Raw genomic sequence first — 22843 nt, 5'->3', positions numbered from 1 at the left:
CTGGCTTGGGTAGTGATTATTGCCCCTTGATTCAGCAAGCCCTTGAGTTACTGTCATGAGTGTTTACATTCACGCTACTGTCCCAAGACGCTATCAACCCTTTGTCAGAAAGGCGTGTAAAGTTACTTTTTCTAACACCTGGGATTTTTTTGTACTGGTAAGTCCTAGCAGCCCCCTCTTTGAAATCAATAACATGCAAAAACCTCTTTTTCTAATACTCTTGTGGTGGTGGTCACAATTTTTTTTTAACTCAGAATCTGTACATGTTGTTTAACACAGGCTTTTTGTTGTCTTAGTTGTGCCTCACTCCTCACTGCTAAAGGCAAGCTGAAAGATACGGCAGGTCCCAGATATATTCACAGATTGCAAAACAACTGGATGGAATATTTAAAATGAGGAATGTTCTAAAAATTGTGGACTTCTGGAGCATGCATCCCTGTTGTGTTCCAACCACTCATTTTGTCCCCCTTCAAGAAGACATGATGTTTTGTTATCAGCCTTTGAATGTAAATCCGGGTCCTTCAAGTAGACTACACGAGCTTAAGGACAAAAGGCACAGATCACACACCTCTCACACAGCTCTGTCCATACATGTAGCTACATGCAGTTGTTTGATCAACTGCATGAAGAGATAATGTTGCATTTTCAAGACAGCTGTTTGGGATTAGGAGCTTGCAAAAGTAGCCTGACATGAAGGTAAAGGCAGACTGGAGAATAGTGTCCTGCTTCATTCCTCCAGAGAGCAGTTCAAGTCAGGCCTGGGGTAGATCTATGTTGAGAGAGGGTATAATTACCCTGGGTCCAGAGTGGCCCCAGGTCTTGTCTGGCCGACTGAGTTATATCTATCAGGGTCTTTTAAAATGCTGACTTGGCTTCTTAGAAATACAAAACCCAAAACATCATTTATAAAGGTCACTGGGAATGGCCTGGGTCAGAATAACTTGAGTCCGCTTTGTGCCAGTGTCTTCGAAGAGGAAGTTGCTGAATACTTAGATAAAGCTCTTTGAGAGTACTATGTTGCTAAATCCAAACAAAGAATGAGCAAGGTTTATAGCTGAGTTTTTACTCTATAATTCAAATGCCAATCCAGCAATAAAATACGTTCTAGAAATTCCAATCAGAGATTTCTATCATCTGACTTGGAAACCAGCTGTGCTCTCAGTGACTATAAAGATTTACCACCTGCAATTGCTGTAATTCAGTAGAATTATGCAGAGGTTTGAAAAGCGAGAAAAACTCTCGCTATATTTTAAATGCAAGGAGAACTGTGCTTTAAGAAATTCTGCTTCTCTGAGGCCTATAAAAATTTAAAAGAAAGCAGTGGGGCATCAAGGTGTACGAACACTTAAATTTGGGAATTCAAGTTTACCCTTTTGAGCGTAATTTTTAAAGATGATGAGTAAAAAGTACCACCATTGGTTGGCTATCTTTTAAACAGAACAAGCGACAGAACCACAAGCAGTTAACTCCTAAATTGCATATCACATCAAGAGCCCCGGTAAGCTTATGCTTGCACTGTTTGAGAAGTAGGAGCAAGAGAAGAAGAGTTTGACCAGGGAGGGACAGCTAGACAGAGCGCTCCAATAAACTCAGGGCTGTAATTTTGAACCAATAATTTCCTTCGCAGAAAGTAACAATTATTTGTGGATTTGTGAATCCATATATCAAAAGTCTTTTGAATGTGTTTTATGATTTTAAAAGATATCAGGGCTATCCTACTAAAGCCGGTGCATATGGTCCTCATACCAGTGAGCCCCCACTTCTCTTGCTCAAACTCCTCTCACACATGGGATACAGCTGCCTCGTACAAAACTGATGCAATATAACTTTGTCACTTATATCATCACCTGAGCACTCGGATACCACCCTGGGAAAGCCGAGCAAGGCAACTTTTTCAAAATAATGGTATCAGCGGACCTTTTACAGACATATTTGAAAGCATTTCGCATGCACGAACACAATCCCTGAATGGGTTATTAAGCAAAATTTTCAAGTGGAGGGATGCAGTGAACTTTATGGCCTGATGCATATAAGAGATACACCAAGAGTTTTAGAATGGCAACGTTACTAGCACTTAAGAGAAGCCAGTTGGCCAACATGCCGTAAGTGAAATCTCAGGCTCTCAAATTCCTCTTCCGTAAAGCGAGAGAATTAAATCAGATGACCTGTGAGGTCCCTTCGAATTCATTTATTTCATGGTTCTCCTTTTTCTGTATACCTTATAAATACTTCGACAGAGAATTAGATTGCGGCTACCTGTATGAAGCGAATGTTACAGAACCTCATTAATGATGAACTGTCCTTAACAGAGGCTTATATAAAAGTAGACGGCTCTATCTACCACATGGAGATACGGAATACATGACCGCCATGTAACACTTCAGTATACGTTCTAAATTGTTGGAAACATTAAAAAAAATTTTTTTTTAACGTTTATTCATTTTTGAGAGATAGAGCATGAGTGGGGTAGGGGCAGAGAGACAGGGAGACACAGAATCTGAAGCAGGCTCCGGGCTCCGAGCTGTCAGCACAGAGCCAGATGTGGGTCTTGAACTCATGGACTGCGAGATCATGACTTGAGCTAAAGCCAGACGCTTAACTGACTGAGCCACCCAGGCAGCCTTGAACATTTTGAAGAGTAAACAGAAGACCATGTTATGGGTGTATCAGACTTGTTTATTCCTTAGAAAAATAAGAGTATTGGACAATGATGTTTTTAGTTTTTATGCATATCATTCATAAATAAAAACACAACTATCTATGTAAATGCTTCTGTTCAGAGAGGTCAGCATTGGAAGGCTATAATTTCAACCCAAATTACAGAACATAAAAATACACAGCTCATCCACATGAATAACCTCAAATTCATTTAAAAATAGGATGTCCCCAACTTTTTCGACAGTATTATAAATACAATATTACATTTGTCTTTATTCTCTTTTATAATAGGTTTTTTTTCAAGACTTTAGTATTTGCACTTTCGGAATTTCTGATAAATAGATCATAATTTACTGTGAAATTCACAGATTTTGTGACAAAACAACAGTATTTATTTATATATTCACATATAGCACAATGTGGGGGTCAAGTATTAGTGAAGTGATAGTAATTAACGGACTATTAAAATCACCATTTGGACAATTTAAATGCTTTATGACAGGATAATTAATATCCAATGTATATAACACATATTTACAGACAACTTTAGAAAGAAAATATATCAATTTTTTTTGATAATCAAAAGTAGTAATAGATTTTCTGTATTATTTTAGCCTCACTACAGAAACGTTTTCATTGTCTAAATTTAATCAATGTGCTGATTAAAGAAAAGACAATACATTAACAGTAAAATTACGCATGCTAATGGTATATTTGTGTGTGTGTGTGTGTGTGTGTGTGTGTGTGTGTGTGTGTGCAGCAACTAATCAAAACTCAGGTTGTAAGTTAAAGCCATTTAACAGGCGAACTGAAGACGAAAATGTTACTGAAGCTGTCTGGTTCCTTTTGTTAAATTGCAGCTTCCAAGTTGGGTTTTGCAGCTCGACTACGATCCAATAGACAATTCAATATGCTACTTCTGTTAGTTTTTTCCCCTTCTGTCTCTTTCACATGCTAATTTTTATGTCTTTATGGACTACATAAAACAGGTATCTCATCATCAACACCTCTCCTAGGAAAAGTCACAGGAGTCTGATTAGGTGTCGAGTATCACTTTCCATCTTACTCTTCTAGATTTACCTGGTGCAACACACTCTCAATCGTGTAGCGCCCCTTCCGTCTGTTTAGGTGGTTTGTTTCCACCTGGTATTAAGAGTGCACCAGGAGGACCTGGCCCTGGATCAAGGTGAACGTGTGCCTATATATCAAATAATCATAATGCGAGGGTTCAGAATGTCAAACATGTTCTACTGAAACTAACCATGGTAACACCGTTTTATCAGAGTTCACGGCATAATCCACAACAGACGTTTACCAGCCGCCAGGTACAAACTCTGGCACTTCATGTGGTCAGAGCGGCTGAAATGTCCTTTACAGTAATTTTAACTTGACTTTGGTCTGCATTCAGAAGGGGATTGCTACTGGAATTTTCACACCGTTCATCTACCTTTTGAGAAGCAGCTGGGTCTCGATGATTTCTGTTCTCTTTGGCAAATCCTAAAGTCACACTCTCCCCAGAAGGCTGAGGTGGCCTCTCCAGATGAACCACCTGTCTCCCTGCTTCGGCTTCTTGTTCGCGCAGCAATCTCTCCACCTCCACCTCAAGCTCCAGGGTCTCCTCATCAGCTTGTACATCCAGTTGTTGCATCAACTCCTCCAACTTCTTGGCCTTGCGGAGCTCATTTTGCTGTATGATGGTACAGAGGTGTTCAGTGAGTTGCTCTTTGATCTCAGTCTTGCGCTGTAGCTCCAGCTTTGCCGTCACGTACTCTGCTTCCGCCCTGTCAAAGCGCTTCCTGTGGGGACAGGTACACAGATTGGTCCATTGGTTTTCCACTAAAGAAGATATTCAAAGGAGGTTCTAGAAACAATAATTAAGCTCCAGAATTGGAAAGACGTAATGAAGATATGGATAGCGATACTTTGTGAACACTTGTCCTACATGTTAGACAAGCCAGGCTGTCGCTGCTGAAACTTCCACAACATCCACACTTGGACCCTCCCAACGTAAGCACGTTCTTCTGCACTCATGTCCTCTTTCCGAAGCTGTGCTTGAAGGTTATCTCAGTGCAAACTAGCTCCACTGGGGCTCCAGTGAGAGCCCTGATGGGACAGTGTTTGTCGATTTCTGTCGCACACACACTACCACCACCAGGGCCAATTTCAGGCTGCCCATGTGGCGCAGCTGAACGCAGAACTGGGAAGAGATACATGACGTTGGCCCTGGTGAACCGGTGCAGCCTGTCTCCAGCACACAGCTGGTTAAAATGTAGGAGAGGTAAAGCAGTAAGAGAAGTGAAAAGCAGAAAATCTGTACCTCTTGATTAATGGGTTAGAAAAGGAAGAAATATTTTGGTGGAGAAGGATATGGACAGTGGGTCCAAGGCGAATGTAAATGATACTAGGTGAGGCAAGAAGCAAGCATCGAGTAAGAACATAAAAACTTCAGGCCGGGTTTAGGAAAGGTTTCTGAGTCCTGGCACTGACCCCTTGGACCATATCACTCTCTGTCGCGGGGGAGCTGTCCTGTACATTGTAGGATGCAGAGCAGCATCGCTGGCTTTCTCCCACAAGCTGCTGGTAGCACCCACTACTTGTAATAGCCAAGAATGTCTCCAGATGTTACCAAATGTCTCCCAAGGGGCAAAACTGCCCCCAGTTGAGAATCCCTGCGTTAAGTTGTTCTGTCTCCACTTTGCAACAACAGACTGTTATTTTATCTATTTACATAAAAACTCTGCAGATACGCAATGCCTGTCTTAGAAGTAAGGTAATTCTGGGGCGTGTGGGTGGCTCAGTCAGTTAGTGGCCGACTCTTGATTTCAGCTCAGGTCACAGTCTCAGGGTTTGTGAGTTTGAGCTCTACGTTGGGCTCTGCGCTGACGGTGTGGAACCTGCTTGGGGTTCTCTGGCCCTCCCCTGTTCACTCTCTCTCTGTGATCTCTCTTATTTTGTATTAGCTTGACACAAAAAGAAAAATGATCATACATTGGTTCACGGTCTTTGGCCTTTTCCACACAAATTGTCTGTTTTGTTTCATCAGGAAAAGAGACTGGCCCACATTTATCAATGAATTATAAAAGCCACTAACAGTTGTGAAAGCCTTGCTGCCTCGCTGTTATGATTGCCCACATCAACTCAAAGAGAGAAGTAACTTCTGGTACTACAGTTACAGCAACACAAAAACAGGTATAGCTCCTGACGCAAGATTCTGTCTTGAAATGTGATGAAAAAACTGAAAGGCTTTGATTTGAGAAAACCCAGGGTTCAAAACCTGCCTTTGCCATTTACTATGTATGTACCTGTTCTGGTCAAGGCCTTTTTTGGATGTAAAGGACAGACACCCAGTCAAGCTAGCTCAGGTGAAAAGTGGGTTTTATTGTAGGATACACGAGGCAATCTCCCAGGCATGTCATCAGAATCAAAAGCTATTCTCTTTAATTCTCTCATTTTGGCTTTCCAATCACACAGCCCAATATGGCCACCAGCTGTGGCTCCACATCAAATTCACTCCAATTTCTCAGAGCTCCACTTCCAGGAGGAGGACTTGGCTTGGCTTACCTTGGCTAGTTATCAGTTTAAACAGAGCTCTTAGTGTCCAGCCATGCCACAAAACCCTATTTAGTCTATGGATTAAATGTTCTGGAGTTGGCAGCCCATCTTTGTTCTAATCAGGTATGCCCCAGGGTCAGCTTCCGGAATACAAAACACAGATAGGTTCCGAAGGAAGAGGCTGGAGAATATGTGCGCAATGTCTGAAAATTCCAGTATGGTGACCCTTGACAGTATATTCAACTGAATTTTGGCTTATTTGTACAATGGTGATACTAATAGGAGTATAGTATAGGACACTTCGTAGGAGTATTAAGGATTAAACAGTATAAACAAGGGCCAGTGCCTGGTAGGCACTCAAGAAACAGAACGTCTTCAGAGCACCAGAATTGAAATGCATTGTTCGTGTATCATTAGAAACATGTACTGTATCTAAAATTAAAATTAGGCAAAGTTCAAGGACCTCGTGTTTATACTTGAAAACTCTTATTTACATCATGGTCATTTATCATATTTCATTTTTTTTACTATCATCTAGTAAATGTAAGAATGACAAAACTAGCTGTTTTTCAATTACCCTCTATGTTAAAAGAATGATTCTAAAGGAGCTCTGCTGGACATGTGAATCCCTGCTTTCCATACTTTATAACATATCCTATTTAAGAATGTTCTTCCATCAAGCTTAAGAGCTCTGACAACATTCTCTACAGGTATATGAATACCTTGTCCCCTACCCCGACTCAAACCTCCTTTCTGTGGCCTGTGGTCTCCCTCAGCCAGCCAAAGTCAGTTAGTAAAGATTTACTGACCGGGCTCATGAATGCTGAATTGAAATTAAAATTCGCAAATAGGTCCCTAGGTTTCCATTGATCTTTCACCCTGGATAAATCACTGAAGATTTTGCATTTTGTTTATTTATTTAAAGTTCTCCTGGCCAGAAACATGCATATATATTCTTGTACAGAGTGATTTATGTTTAAAATATTGATTAATTTCACAAACTGCTCTATGAGCCTGAGGGTCAGGTGGATAATACCAAATCAGAATATGATGACATGTTTTGGGACAGAATAATAAGAGCATTATACATAACACAGGAAGACAAATTGAACTGGAAATGTATTCACAGAATTACTTTGTTATTTTAAACGGACACTGAGTGATTTAATGAATGTTATTTAAAGAATTCTAGAAACTGTCTCTTGGTTTGGGGATCCTGAAATTTTTTAAGAATTCAATGATTAACCCTCGGCATTCCCTCAGGTTCCACCAATCTACTTTTTGTTTTCGGTTCCTTTTCTGAGTTCTACCTCTTTGTAAGTATCAACACATAAAGGTTTTTATCCTTTCTTAGAAGTCTTCCAGAGAACAAACAGAAAAACTACTAGTATTTTAAAGGATAGACTAAAACTACATTTTGCAATTACTATATGTGCCCATTGTACCCTCTTATAAATCTGAGATACATTACGGGATTGTTGAGATAGCATTTTTCCTGTATCTTGAAACATTTTGCCATTTTATCACCCTGGCATTATTTCTTCATTACTCATCAATTATTCTCATTTCTACAGAAAAAAGATTAATAAGAAAACAGAGAATGATGGAATAACCTAAAAGATGATGCCACCGTGAAATAAATCATCACTGTTTACAGTAAAATAAATCACTGTTTAGCTGCCTTACTGTGTTATCCAAAGTATTACATCATCTTTAACTTTTTTTTAATGTTTGTTTTTGAGAGAGAGAGGACAGAGACACAGGCAGAATCCGAAGCAGGTTCCAGGCTCCAAACTGTCAGCACAAAGCCAGACGTAGGGCTCGAACCATGCAAGAACTGTGAGATCATGACCTGAGCCTAAGTCCGATGCTTAGCTGAGCCACCTTGGTGGCCCCTATGTCACCTTTTAAAAAGGTATAAAAAAGGACTAGAAACACGATATTTGTAATCTGTTCTCAGCTTTCATTGAACACAGTTCAGAATTAGTTTTTCTAGCCACAGTGGCAAAATAAAATTGACAGATGAAGATATTTTGCAGCTATTAGACAAAGCAAAAGACGAATGTTGTGGTAGGCTAAAAAATGACCACCCAGAGATATTCACCTCCTAATCCCCAGAACCTGTGAATATTATCTTACAGGGCAAAAGGTGTGATTAAGTTAAAGATTTCGAAAAGAGTTTATTCTGAATTATCCAGTGGGACCCTAAATATAGTCACATGTGTCCTTTTAAGAAAGAGGCAGAGGGGGGCACCTGGGTGGCTCAGTCGGTTAAGCATCCAACTTCAGCTCCAGTCATGATCTCACAGTCTGTGGGTTCGAATCCTGCATCGGGCTCTGTGCTGACAGCTCAGAGCCTGGAGCCTGCTTCAGATTTGGTGTCCTCCCCCCTCTACCCCTCCCCCGCTCACGCTCTGTCCCTCTCTCTCTCTCTCTCAAAAATGAATAAATATTAAAACAAAAAGAGGCAGAGGAAGTTTTGAGAGAAGAGGAGGAAGCAATGTGACTACGGAGACACAGAAGGTAGTGGTGCAGCCACAAGCCAAGGAGTGCCTACAGCCACCAGAAGCTGGAAGAGGCAAGGAATGGATTCTTCCCTCAAGTCTCTGAAGGAAGACTGACGCTGCCAACACCCTGGATTTCAAACCTCCAGCTTCCAGAAATGTAAGAGAATGCATTTCTGTTGTTTTAAGCCACACAGTTTGTAGTAACTTGTTATGTCAACCCTAGGAAACAATACAAGGCAGAAACAGACAACCTAGGTTCTAGATAGTGAAACTGATCATGTGTGTGAAATCTCAAGAGTATGAGACTTCAGAAAACACATCCTACGTGAATTTTCTCAAACTCAGAACCAATGATTGAAAAGTATGTATCTAAGGACAAAAAGGCAAGGTTACTCTCCTAGAGTTAATAATTTCAACAGAACAAACTTGGTCACACAGTATTTTACAAGTACCTGTAGCATCTTATGTTGTGAAAGGATGTAACTGTTCTTTCAACTTTTAATGTTGGGGGCCAAACATTACTTGAAAAAAAGAGGACTGCTATGCTTATATTCTTATTAAACTTTTTAATAAAGTTGTTTTCCACAATCATTATTTTTACTTTTGTAACTTAGACATAAAATGACTGCACACATTTATGGACATGCGTGCATATGTGTATGAGCATGTGTCTATGTTAACAAGAGTGTCTATTAAACACAGATGGCAAACAGTGCTCCTAGTTCTTCCTGGTACACTAGGGGTCAAAAAGATGCTCTACACACATCCACTCTTGTTTTACAAGCTGGTCTATGCAGCACACAGCATCCTTGAAGTCACAGATATGAATAGTGGCAATAACTCTCAGTTTGGCTCCCAGAAGCTCTGGTCTCCTTGGAGGGGTCTACCCTAATGCTGTTCTATGGAAGCTGGTTTTAAAGCAAATTCTGGCCTATTCTGTATCCAAGAACCTTTTGTGGACACAGCACTGTACCAGGTACTATAAAACTACAATATCATTTTTATTAAAAAAAAAAAAAAAAAAAGAAGTCAAGGAAATCTCCCACAGAGATGGACTGTCGCGGGGACTGGCTACCAGTAGAAATCTAAATCACAATACTGTTATCACCAATCTCTAATCTCTCAATAACCGCAGATGTAAATTTAGAAAACATCTTAATCTTATGCACGAACAAGGTACGATGCCGGTCCCAGTCACAACTGTCTATGGCTTCTCTGTGACTTACCTCAAGAGTTTAGGATTTTAAAAATAGCCTCACACATCAAACATGGATATTCACATACAACTATGCCAATATCAGTACCATGAGAAATTGCCATCTTTAGTTTAAGAAATATAAAAATTTATGTCAAATTTTTTTCCTACAGAAACTAAAGTTTCATTAAGCACATCTTATATGATTGGATGTTTTCTTTTTTAACCAGTAAACCCACTTTCTTTGTGGTTCTCTGAAGAATAAAACTATGACATTTCTTATATAATGTTCAATATACAAATGTATCCTTTTCCAGTCCCCTCCAGGACAGAATTAAAACATAATCAAATGATTTTCGGTTGAGGTATCTAGAATAATCTGAATTACTCATATTAAGGTCTACAAAGGCCTAGGAATGTTCCTCTGGTAAACTTAAGTTACAGAGAATAACATATGCTAAAAACTAGGCTGAGTTTAATCTTAATAAAATCTTGGTTACCTCCTTAATGTCCTTATTAACAGAAATAGGAACCTCCAGTTATCAGCTACTGATGGCATTAATTTAAGCAGTTAATTAATAAAGGCAGCCCATTAAGTCTAATAGCATGTGGTCAAACAACAATTACAAAAATCACAAGGACACCACAAACTCTTTCTTAATAAACGGTGAATTGAAAACACAATCAAGCATTTCCGCTTTATTAAACTGTTCTATAAACATTCTGCTGCTGTGGTTTACCCTGGACTAATGAGGCATTCGGATGGATTTCTAGTGTTACAGAGAAAGATGCAAAACTGAGTCATTAACACAGCATTCCCTTGTGAGAAAAGTCAAACCGGGATGATTAAAGCAACGCGGGAAGGACTGAAAACCCTGAAATTGGACTTAATTTTTTGCCCTTTTATCTGCTTGCAAGGTTCATGTAATTCTTTACATGTGTTCATGCATTTTAAAAATACTCCATGATGATTTTTTTTCTCTAAAATGCCAATGATTGAAACCAAGGAAACACATGATAGCAAACTATTATAGACAGAATACAATCGAAAAGAAAAAAAAAAAAAGGAAAAACTTCAAGCTTTCAAGACAGAGTGGTATTTTCTTTAAAATACTTGTAGCCTTTTTTAAAAAAAAGCTGGATCTTCTCTCATCTCTAAGGACCATCTCAGATCATCAAAATTTCTTAACAGAAAGAGTACAGACTTGGTGTTAAAATAGCAGAATTTGGGGACAAGTCATTAAGACTCTTAGAGTCCCAAGCATTATACAGATGATTGATGGTTTAGCAAAAAAGACTAAAACGTAAATAAATAATGCAAGAAATGAGCTAACAGGAATAAGAACAAGAGTAGGCCAGAGTGAAGGAAGAGGCACTGGATTTAGTACAAAACAGGAATAAACAGAGCACCTGATGGCCTGATGGGACCGTTAGGAGGCTTAAGTGATGACACACATGAAAGCCCTTGGCCCAGCCAGCAGTAAATACTTCTGAAATTTCACTCCTGATTCAGAGTTCTCTCAACTCACCGAGCGTATGAATACTCAAGGCTGGCTTGATCAATCCGGTTCCTGAGGATCCCAATGTCAGCTGACACCATGTCATCTAAAGCCTGTAACTCCTTTTGGATCCGCTTTAGTTTCAGGGTCTCTGCTTGAGTTCTTTTAGATCTAGAAAAATGAATAGAAAAATAAAAACATTTTAAAATCACGTATCCATACGCAAGAGAAGTGAAAAAAGCAACCAACTATATATATGATACTATATATACGATAGGATTATAATGTATAATTTTTAAAAATCAGAAAAAAAACACAAATCAAAATATAATAAACAGTAGTAAAATTTTGGTATATCTCTAAGACTGCATTTGTGCTATTTTCCCTTATTCTAAGCTTTCTGTTTTCCTATGTACCAGTAATGAACAAGTGGAGTTTAAAATTAAAAACATGATACTATTTGCATTAGCACTAAAAAAAAAAAAAAAGTAATACTTAGGAATGAATCTAAGAAAAGAAAGTACAAGATCTGTGAAGAAAACCACAAACTCTGTTCTATATGGAAAAGGTAAAATCAGGTATATATCAGATCCATACTTCACACCATATAAAAACAAACAAAACATTCTCCAAATGGATTAACATATAACATTATCATACATTTTCATACACAAAGGAAAGAGTAAGATTTTTCAAAATACCAATAGTTCACTTATAGGTCTATATTCATTCCACGAGGATGAGAATAAGCACTAAAAGAACGTTATCTATATTCTCTTTACAAAGAACATCTAAAAAAACTTTCCAAATTTCTAGCCTTAAATTCTTGCTCAGGCCACTTTCATTTGTCCAACACTTAGTGGACCCTTACGTTAAACACCATTTCTTCATGTCTATTCGGTCTGAACCTTCTTAGGACTCATTCCCCCAAACTTTTATTGCTTTGATTCCTGTGTTTTAGGCAAGACTACAGCTTAAAAGCACATCTAAGCTCAGTCCTCTCAGCACCCCAAACACAGTACACACTGAAGAACAGAATACACAGATACAAAAGCCTTTAATCTGATTTCACTCACTTCAGAATTTCACACCCATTCTCACAGGAGAATAAAACTCCCACAGAAAACCACTATCTTGCAACTTATATTCTCCTGATTTTTACTCCATTATGCATTTCCCTTTGTTTTCTGCCCACAGAATTAACAGTATGATTCTTTTACTTCAAGGACCTCACTGGTGCATTTATCACTAATCTAACCATGTTGTGTTTTCTCACATTTCAGCCTGTATCACTATTTCGTCTTAAACCAAAAGCACATCAAGAACAAGTGCTGAGCCTAAAAATCCTTTTGTAAAATCCCTAGTGAACAGCCTCTCCAACCACTTCTAAACTGAAGATTACTGAAGTGATTTTCAAAAATCACTTTTCACTTTGAATAATCATGGTTTTTTCTTGAAACCTAAGTTCAGTAAGTTGCACATTTCCTGTTTCATGCAAATCAAGTGGGACCAGCTGGAGGGGGGAGAAATCATTTTCAAATACATATATCCTTTTGACAGATAAAATTCTCCATTACTCGTCTACCTACCTGCCTTTCTCTCTATCCTTGTCCCTTCCCCTCCCCCTGATACACACGGCAGTTTCAATACATAATAGTTTTGCCAGGCTTTTCTGGAGATCTAAGAAGAAAATGCCAAGAAAACTTGCTTGCATTTAATTCTCACTATTCTCAATCATTGTTTCACTGACTAAGTTTGGGTGGGTTCCTAAGGCGATAGCACACTGGAAAGCACAAACTAAAAGGGCAGAAAGAGTGGGTGAGCAGTGGAAAGCGGCTCAAACAGGAACATTGCTGCTGGAGGCCATCATGATGCAGTGAAAGAAAAGGAACTGCTGACAAACTGACGCCAGGAGGGACAGAAAAATCGAATCGCACACAGTATGGCAGAGTACTCACAATGGTGACCCCGACTCATCGATGAAAGGTTAAATTATACCATGTATCAGTGGGGGCAGGGTAAATTCTTTAAGAAAAATGTCCACAGAAAACACAATTAAAACTTCTGGAGTGGAAGTCATTTATGTGGAATAGTCTTCTTCTTCTACATGTCACAGGATTAAGGCCTCCCCACGTCAAAATTAAAACCTGCATTTGTTGCTAATGCACTTACACTGATGGCTATTCACTGCTCCCTTAGAATGTAATTTATTTATACCAAATAAGTTTGGTATAATCTATGCTTACAAAGTCCTCCTTAATGAATTAACACTGGAATTTCTGTATCATTTATAAAGGAGAATTATTTTAGTGAGCCTTAAAAGTAATGCTGTAGAGGGGCACCTGGCTGGCTCAGTCGGTAGAGCATGTGACTCCCGACCTCTGGGTTGTGAGCTCAAGTACCACACTGGGCGTAGAACCCACTTTAAAAAATTTTTTTAAAAGAATGTTGTGGAGAAAATATCAACTTATCAGAACAGACAAGGGAAAATAAACATAAAACATGACAGAACTGACTGCAGGTTACAAACAACCTCTCCTAGTTCAGATGCCTCACCTTTCTGCAATAGCTTTAGCCAAAAGAGCTTTCTTACGTTTATTTTTCTCTTCCATAAGCCGTTGTTCTTCTTGGAGGACTTCCCAACGAGATTTTTCTTGCCTAGGGAGCAGAGTATAAAAATGAGTTTCTGAAACCCCATGCCACACCTTACCAGTCTCAGGCCTCTATGTATAAAATTTAATCAACCACATTATGTATATTTTCCTTCAAAAGCCCTCTTAAAAGGAACCCATCTGCAGCCCATTATTTTGTTCTAATAGGAACAAAGATTATCATTTGAAGTCAAGAAGTCTTACATAAATTGGCCCTTTGAAATCCATTATATGTATATAATCTAGGAAGCCACAAACTGGAAGCCAGAGTACTGTGGCATTTATTAGGAGTACAAAGAAAGTTGTGTAAGTTAATTATGTATTATATGCAAAACGGAGAAAATTAATTGGCATGTAGCTAATGTCATATCTTTTAGAGTTTTCTATAATGAAAGTCTCTACCATTTAACACCCTTAAGACAATAACCAATGTTTATTTCATTTTTTTTTTCAATTTGCTCACTTCTTTCCATTCTGAGACATTTTTAAACAGAGTGAAACACTATGAGCTAAGACTTGAATACTGAACTCCAATCTGTCCAATTCTGAAAGAAGTATATTAAAATTTCCCAGAAATTTAAGAACTTGATGTCAACTCAAAGTAACGACAAAGCTATTTATTCCTATTATTGTCATTTCTTATGGCCACTGTGTCAAAAATCTCTATTCCCAGACCTACTAACCACTTCCAAATTTATCATTTTCTTTCCCTTCTTAGAGTCTCCATCTTGGTACAGGCACTGGTCCTCTCTCATTTTTACTGCAGTAGTCCAGCCCAGCCAGCACCCTCCCCCAAATGGGCTGCAATCCTGACACGTGGGTTTTCTCTAACCATTGTTTTGGTAAGGGCATCTCTCCTCCAGAGGCCTGGGTGATATTCTACTGCATGGGGGAACTCGCTAGGTAGGAATTCTCAGCTTCCACATCCTTCTTCATTTCCCTAATTCTCTACTACTCTCTGGCTTAGCTCTTGCCTCTTCCAGGGAAGGGAGATGTCATCTCTGAGCATTCTCTAGGATACAGCTTTCCTTTCCCCTTCTTGCATCCTCCAATTTCTCCTTTTCAATGACAGTTCCTGAGATTACATGTCTATGAAAATTTTCCCAAGCATCTAAAAAAAAAATTATTTTCCCAACAACGTTCAATCTAAATTATCCAACTCAATTTAAACCCACCCTCCCCTATTTATCTCAGGCCTTTGCTGGTAAACTACACTTAAAGACATTTAAATATATGCACTTGTTTGGGGTGCCTGGGTGGCTCAGTTAAGCGTCTGACTTAGGCTCAGGTCATGATCTCACAGCTTGTGGTTTCGAGCCCCAAGTCGGGCTCTGTGCTGACAGCTCAGAGCCTGAGCCTGCTTCAGATTCTGTGTCTCCCTCTGTCTCTGCCTCTCCCCTGTTCACACTATCTCTCTCTCTCAAAAAATAAATAAACATTAAAAAATTTTTTTAAAAATGCACTTGTTCAATGTTGCTTTCATAATTTACATGGCTTTAGATCTCCTGTAAAAATAATTTCTTGGTTGTAAACCCCTGGTGGGCCAGGAAACACTTTAAACTTACAGTACAGAACCTGGATCAGAGAAATCGTAAGTTACATCAAAATAGAAAGACTCAGAAAATGGAAAACAGAGACAAATGGCAACCTGATAAATCAGGAGGAAACAAATACGAGTGGATATCAAAACAAAAGGTATAGGATAAAAATTCTGAGAAGAATTCATAAGTCATACATAGAACAGCAATTTCCACAAAACTGTTTCTAAACTAAATTCTGGAGGTGGTTTCTAATATAAACACATTAAATAAAGAATAAAAAGAAATCTAATGATGTAGCTGAATTGTTTTATCAGTCCTCTCAATTTCGTACACACTCTTCTTTGACCATCCCTTCCTATCTTTTCATAAACAACCTTTTCCAGGCCAGTGGAGATGGAGTGAAGCTGAAGAAGGGGTTCGATCTGGGATGAGGGGGAGCACTATGCATGTAAGAACTGCTTCTAGTGAGGGTCAAGGGCAGACACTTTGGATCCAGAAAGATGTGTATGTGAACCCCAACTCTGCCATTTATTAAGCTATGTATTTGCTTTGGGAATAATGCATCTTTTCTGAGTCCAAGAAATCTCATCTGTCAAGTGAAAACAATGAACATGTATTATAAGGCTGCTATGAAGACTACATGGCATAAAACATATAAAATGCCCAACACTGACTGGCTTACAACATATTTAGGTGGTAGCTATTCTTCAATAGTTTATTCATGATGTTTCTAGGTTAGAATATGAAAGAGAAAACGTTAAAATTGTATTTCTTCAAAGCCCAGTGGAGGGGAAAAAAAAAAGGTAAAATGGAAAAAAATCTCAGGGATATATAGACTTACTAACAATTCCACTTTCTTTTTTTCCATTTTGCAATCTGGCTTTGGAGGTAGGACCTCAGTGTTTTTGTGACTATCATGGGAATTCTCAAGTCCCGGTTCCCTTGGTTGACCTTCAATCCCCTGTGGTTTTCCATCACCAACAGGAGAAGTGAGTGTAAGAGGATTAGGAGGAACAGGGGAAGAAGAGTGTGGTTTTTGAGTATTAAATCTTGGTTTGGGTGCAGAAAGCAGCTGCTCTGGAGGTACTGAGCTTGATCCATCTTGAAGTCCAAGTTTTTGGCTTTGCTCTTGAAGGGCTTTTTCTCGCTGAAGTTGTTGTCGACTTTTCTTCACAGGGAGACGCCGCTGCGGTTCAAATGGATCTATGTGAAAAAGAGGAGAATTCCTTTGTGTGAGCAACAAATAATTAGAATTTCTCTAAGAAAATAAGGCATTAACATTAATAATAACTCCACAGGGTTTCTCCCCCTTCTCTACCATAAAAACCCAGGGAAAAACAGCCATCTTCCTGTAGTATTTTTGACAGTTCTTCTATAATCATACTCTTAATATTTAACAAAAACTATCCCAACTCAAAATTGAGCTTAAAAGAAGTCCATTTGTCTGTTGAGTTAAGCCTCGGAATAAAAAGCAAGGTTTCTTTTTCAACTTGAATTGATAACTGACTAAGCAATTAACTAATCTGACCAAGCAAAGTTAGACAAATGAATTCTCTAATAGGTCTTAAATTTGACTTATGATTCTATTTGCTCTCCTGAAATAAAATGGTGGTTGCGGTTACAAATGGGCTGCACTCTTCTTAAATAACAGATCTTAACTAGTTTGATACATAGGTAGATATTATACATAAAGTATAACTGAATGAAATCTCTTATTTCTAAGAATGCTAGTTAACCCTCAAATGTTAGCTTTCATCTTCCAGAGCAGTGCAAGGTTGTCTTCCCCAAAGTTAGCTAGCCATGAGTCAATGTATGCAACCTAATTTTAATAGCAGCCTGAACAAACCAATAGAGGAAGAGAAAACAGGGAGAATTTTTTTTTTTTTTTACAAAAGCACTATAAAATAAATAATACCCCTATTATACTTCTTGGTTTGTCCAACCAGTGTTAACCTTGTAAGGCAGAGTACTGGAGAATTTGACTCACATTCATATTATATTTAATAAGAACTGTAAATGGTATTGTTTATAAAATGCCTGGGAAGTGAAATTGTGGTAAGTTCTTATTAATTAACTCAAATAGGGCTTTTAAAATTCTGCATATTGATCCATGAAGCAACACAAGCCTATTATTTAAATCTCCCAAAGGAGAATTAAAAGCTCTGGAGTCACAGTTCTGGCACAGCTTTTGTTCAGCTCAATAATCGTAGACAAGTCAATTAATTATTCCATAACCCAGTGTTTCCAACTGTCAAATGGGTTGAAAATTTACCTGCTCTACTTAACTCATGAAGTTACTGTAAGGATTAAATGAGACAGGTAAAATATTTTAAAACATAGATGTGCCATCGCAAGTAAAATGTTATTACTGTTGACTTTAGCCAGGAACACAAAGTAACCTCCTCTATCTTGAGACAGAAACTTATTCTTGACTACTGATCTTTATGTACACCATAAGAAAATGCCATTGAGCTTACTTCCTGGTTACACTCACTAGTTGAATTATTCTTTTGCTTTTCACAGAAACTGCACAGGAGATTAAAAATGCTACAATAAAATAATAAACAAAACAGTAAACAAATCAGGCCTGAAACAATAAATAGAAAAACTCCTGGAACTAAAAAGCCATTATAGCAAGGTTGCAGAATTCAAGATTAATATACAAAAGTCAACTGTTTTCCTATGTACCAGTAATGAACAAGTGGAGTTTAAAATTAAAAACATGATACTATTTGCATTAGCACTAAAAAAAAAAAAAAAAAAAAAAAAAAAGGTAATACTTAGGAATGAATCTAACAAAAGAAAGTACAAGATCTGTGAAGAAAACCACAAACTCTGATAATGAAATCAAAGAAATAAATGGGGAGATATTCTATATTCATGAAAAGAAGATTCAATCCTGTCTTATTTTGCAAATACTGACACAATGATCCTAAAGTTTATATGGAGAGGCCAAAGACTCAGAATAGCTAACACAATATTAAAGAACAAAACTGGAGAACTGGCATTACTTGGCTATAAAACTACAGTAATCAAGACCGTGGGCATTAGTGAAAGAATAGACAAATAGACCAATGGAACAGAATAGAGACCATAGGAATATTATAAAGCTTTAAAATAGTGTGGTATTGGTGCATAATAGACAAACTGACCAATGGAATAGAACAAAAGAACCCAGAAACAGGTTCATACGTGTATGAAGCACTGGTATATGACTAAGATAGCATGGCCTATCAACAGCAAAAGGTGGAATCATTCAATAAATCGACCTGAAAAAAAAAAAACCCAGCTATATGGAAAAGGTAAAATCAGATCCATACTTCACACCATATAAAAACAAACAAAACATTCTCCAAATGGATTAAGGATTCAAATGTCAAATCAACATTTTAAAACTCTTATTAGAAACACATTGCTTTATACAGTGTTTTGAATCTATATAGCTTATAACAAAAATGATTCTTAAAAATGCTTAATTGAATATAAGGACTAACATCTTATGGAAGGGTACTACTACCTCATGGTAGGGTACTAAGTGAAGACACAGAACATGTGTACAAATTTGACCATATTAAAATTAAATACTTTGTTCATCATAAGATTAAAGTTAAAAGACAAGTTACAAGCTGGGAGAAGATATTTATCGGAGAACATATTCATAATATACCTGGAAAGGAACTAGTATCAAGAATAAATAAAGAACTCATGAATATTTTCTTTAGACATTGACAGCATTGTAGTTGCACTGTTTTTCTATTTCCAATTTTTTTATTATGAAATAAATTTATTTTTTATTATAAATCACACATCAAATACATGTATTTGCTACAGACACACATCCAACCTGTATGGATTATTAAAAAAAACAGTCACATTTAAAAAAATAAAACATGGCTAGAGTAGACACAACTGCTATTTAAAGATAGGCATGTTATCCTCTCTTTCGGAACACTCAAGATAATTGTATTTATTGCCCTCCAAATCATATTACTTGCTTTTATTAAATGAAATGTAAGTATGAATGACATCTATCATTGACTGATGGAAGCATTTAATTGCCAATGCTCGAGTCTCAACTTTTTTCTCCTCATGCCATGGTGCACTCCCATATGACAACATGAAAACACAATGACGAGTGACTATGTGGAAGAGTCATCTGCCAGTCTATGTTAGACATGAAGCTATAAAGAAAAATAAATCTTTATTATTTTAAATAATTGATATCTTACGGCTATTTGTTAACTGTAGCATAACTTGTCTCAAGTTGATTTCATTATTACCAATACTTCTAAAATTTTCTACGTATTTGCCCCTTCCTGATCATATTCCCCCCTTCTAGTACTGGGTATTTTGATTTCCTATATTCCCAGAAGAATATACCTGCTTTGTACGATTTTGACCTTCTACAAACGATATCAGGTTGTATGTATTTTTGTAACTTGTTCTTTTCACACATTATATTTATGAAATTTATACACGTTAATGTATGTGGGTATAGTTCATATATTCCCATTAGCTCTATACTGGCCCACTGAATGGCTGTATCACAATTTATCCACTTAAAAAAAATTTTTTTTAACGTGTATTTATTTTTGAGAGAAAGAGAGAGCATGAACAGGGGAGGAGCAGAGAGAGAGGGAGACACAGAATCACAAGTAGTCTCCAGGCTCCGAGCTGTCAGCACAGAGCCCCACAGGGGCTTGAACTCACAAACTGTGAGATCATGACCTGAGCCAAAGTTGGACACTTAACCAACTGGGCCACCCAGGCACCCCTATTTATCCACTTTTATTAATGAACACTTGGTTTGTTCCCAGCTTTTCAGTATTATAAATAAGAATGCAAAGAACATTCTTGATTTTTCCCAATGTGCACATGGGGTTTCTCTAGAGTACGGTCATCCTTATTTTTGCTGGCAACCAACTCTACCTTCATGGATTAATTCTATTTTTAAGGTTGGAGAACAGCTGGAAGGAGTCTTAAAAATGAAAAATCCAACTCCTCTACTTTCACACATGAGAAATCCAAGGCAAAAAAGATTTAGAGGCAGAGCTAGGAGACCTATATGCCAATCACTTTGTCTGGTTATGAGAGAACAAAGATGCTAACATGTGTTCTCTTACTCATGGTGGTCATAGACTAGGGGTTGGTGTCTATGCTTTAACATCTCACTACGAAATTATAGGCCTTGAAGCTAAGGTCTTTCCAGCCCCTCTCTCTCCCAAATTGTAAAGATATTTAGAAATGAACTTCCACAAAATGAATCTATTGTTACAATTTAGTCTATATTAAGTCTTCTTTCCCTTGGCAAACTCACCTCTACTAACACATAATGCCTGTGAAATGTTCCCAAGTTCCGCCCAACCCCCAGCAGAGTCAAGTTCCTGCTAGCTCTGTTAACAAGCTCTTGTAAACTAACTATTATCAAATTATATTATAGCTTGTCTCCTCAGTAGACTATCAGTTCTCTGAATACAAGGATGATGCCTTGTTCATCTTAGTATGTAGATGTACTTACATAGTATGTACTATGTATGTAGCATGTATGTAGCCTTAGTATGTAAAATACAGAAGCTGATACCTCTAACTTTGGGTCAGACCTGAAACAGGAATACTTGTACTCTGTACATACGAATATGGGAATGGATGTTCAAAACATAGAGCAAAAAAGTTTGAGATTAAGTCTGATAGTTAATTACACACCGCAGTGTAACTTTTATGATATAGTTTTTAAAGGCCTCTGGACCAGTCAAAACTTCCTCCATCTGTATAATCTACATTGGTCCTGTATTCCTACTTTACTTCCTTTTCCACTTGTTAGCCTTATTTTTACATCTATGCTAAAGATGCAGACTTACCTGAACAACATCCAATTTGATCACAAACTCTAACAAAAACCATGCCAGGGCTTACTGAATTTTCTTCCAAAGTATATAAATTATGGTACTAAGAGGGATGTAAACTCACAGAAGGAGTGTGCAATACCAGGATCACCGTATAGAATTTCATGACATTACATTCATAGTTTATGTCACCAAGGGTTTCTCACCAAATAACTGTAAACTTAATTCCTTCATTAAGAGAAAACAAAATAGTACAAGTCCGTCCAATAACTACCCTACAAAGCCAGCGGGGGAGACCCATTGTAGCTTACAACCGTCAATAGGTATAATTTCACATCTAACCTTTCAAAAAGTCTTGGTTTTCTGACTCTCAAGAGTTACACTTTCAAAAGTCATCTGGCAACCAGAAGTGAATGCAAGACTCCAGATGTATTAAGAAAAGCATCGTCGTTTTGCGTTTATTCAGATCCCTGTACTCCCTTGTTCCCAGCCATTGTCAACTTACATACATACATTCATCACAATTCGAATCTGGTGTGTGCCCCTCCCCCTTCTTTTACCCCAACCCCAACCCTCCAGCCGTGGACTTAAGGCAGCAATCTTCCCACAAGAGACGCCGAGGCTGTAGGCTCACTTCCTCTCCCAAGTCCCGTCCCTTTCACGGGAAAAGTCAAATTCCTGAAGCGGATTCCTGAACTTTCTTACCTGAAAGATCCCAGTCCCCTGGACCCGCCCCTCCCGCTGTGGCTCCCACCTCTGGAACCCCTCAATCCCCTCCTCCCGTTAGAGCTCCTTCCCCAAACACCAACACATTACCCTCTTTCCCGCCCCCTATCCCCTCAAAAGCTGCAGCCCCGCCCCTTCCCCTCTAGAGACCCAAGGATGAAACCTCTGCAGGCACGTCCCGTTACCTTTAGTTTGCTTCAGTCGCCTCAGCTCCTCCTCAGAGAAGCCGGCCCAACCCCGCGCCATCCGCCTCGGCTGCCAGCGCCCCCAGAACGCCCACACCTCAGAGCCCCGACTGCCAACACGACTACCCAGTCACATCCGGGTTCTTCCCGGCCGCGGCCGGCCGACCAATCAGCGCGTCGAGCTCTGGCTACAAGGCCCCCGTCGCTTGCTGCGGGGTCCTGCTCCCTTGGAGCTGCCTCCGGCGGTGCCGGACAGCCGGCCTAGGGAAAGCTCGGCCGCTCCGACATTCCTGTCTTCCGAGCCGAGTCAGCTCTCTCTCCCTGTCTCCTGCTCTCGCTGGGTTAATCGCTTCAAGAGATAAGAGAGGGACAGGCGACGCGGATGAGGGTGGAGATAAACAGGCAGTTAGGAAGTGGCTACAAGTCGGCGGCGGAAAAGGGCGGACGCACCTGCCTCCGGGGTCCTCGGGGAAGTCACGGGGGCGG

At 38.8% G+C, this 22843-nt stretch overlaps 1 protein-coding gene across 2 annotated transcripts; it reads right to left on the bottom strand.

The window, feature by feature from the left end:
- Positions 1–2655: 2655 nt before the first annotated feature.
- GORAB (golgin, RAB6 interacting) lies at positions 2656–22498 on the bottom strand. 2 transcript variants are annotated; one of them, XM_047841101.1, is made up of 5 exons: positions 22358–22498; positions 16449–16806; positions 13968–14069; positions 11442–11582; positions 2656–4454 (listed from the first exon to the last, which is right to left on the bottom strand). In XM_047841101.1, the coding sequence occupies exons 1-5, from the start codon at positions 22416–22418 to the stop codon at positions 4001–4003; spliced, it is 1116 nt and encodes a 371-aa protein (XP_047697057.1). In that variant the 5' UTR covers positions 22419–22498; the 3' UTR covers positions 2656–4000. The 2 variants fall into 2 exon arrangements, with proteins under 2 accessions (XP_047697057.1, XP_047697059.1); XM_047841103.1 differs by lacking the exon at positions 22358–22498 and having other exon boundaries at positions 16445–16579.
- Positions 22499–22843: the final 345 nt, after the last annotated feature.

Source organism: Prionailurus viverrinus, chromosome F1, assembly GCF_022837055.1.
Source record: "Prionailurus viverrinus isolate Anna chromosome F1, UM_Priviv_1.0, whole genome shotgun sequence".
NCBI lineage: Eukaryota > Metazoa > Chordata > Mammalia > Carnivora > Felidae > Prionailurus > Prionailurus viverrinus.
This window is presented reverse-complemented; position numbering and strand designations above follow the sequence as displayed.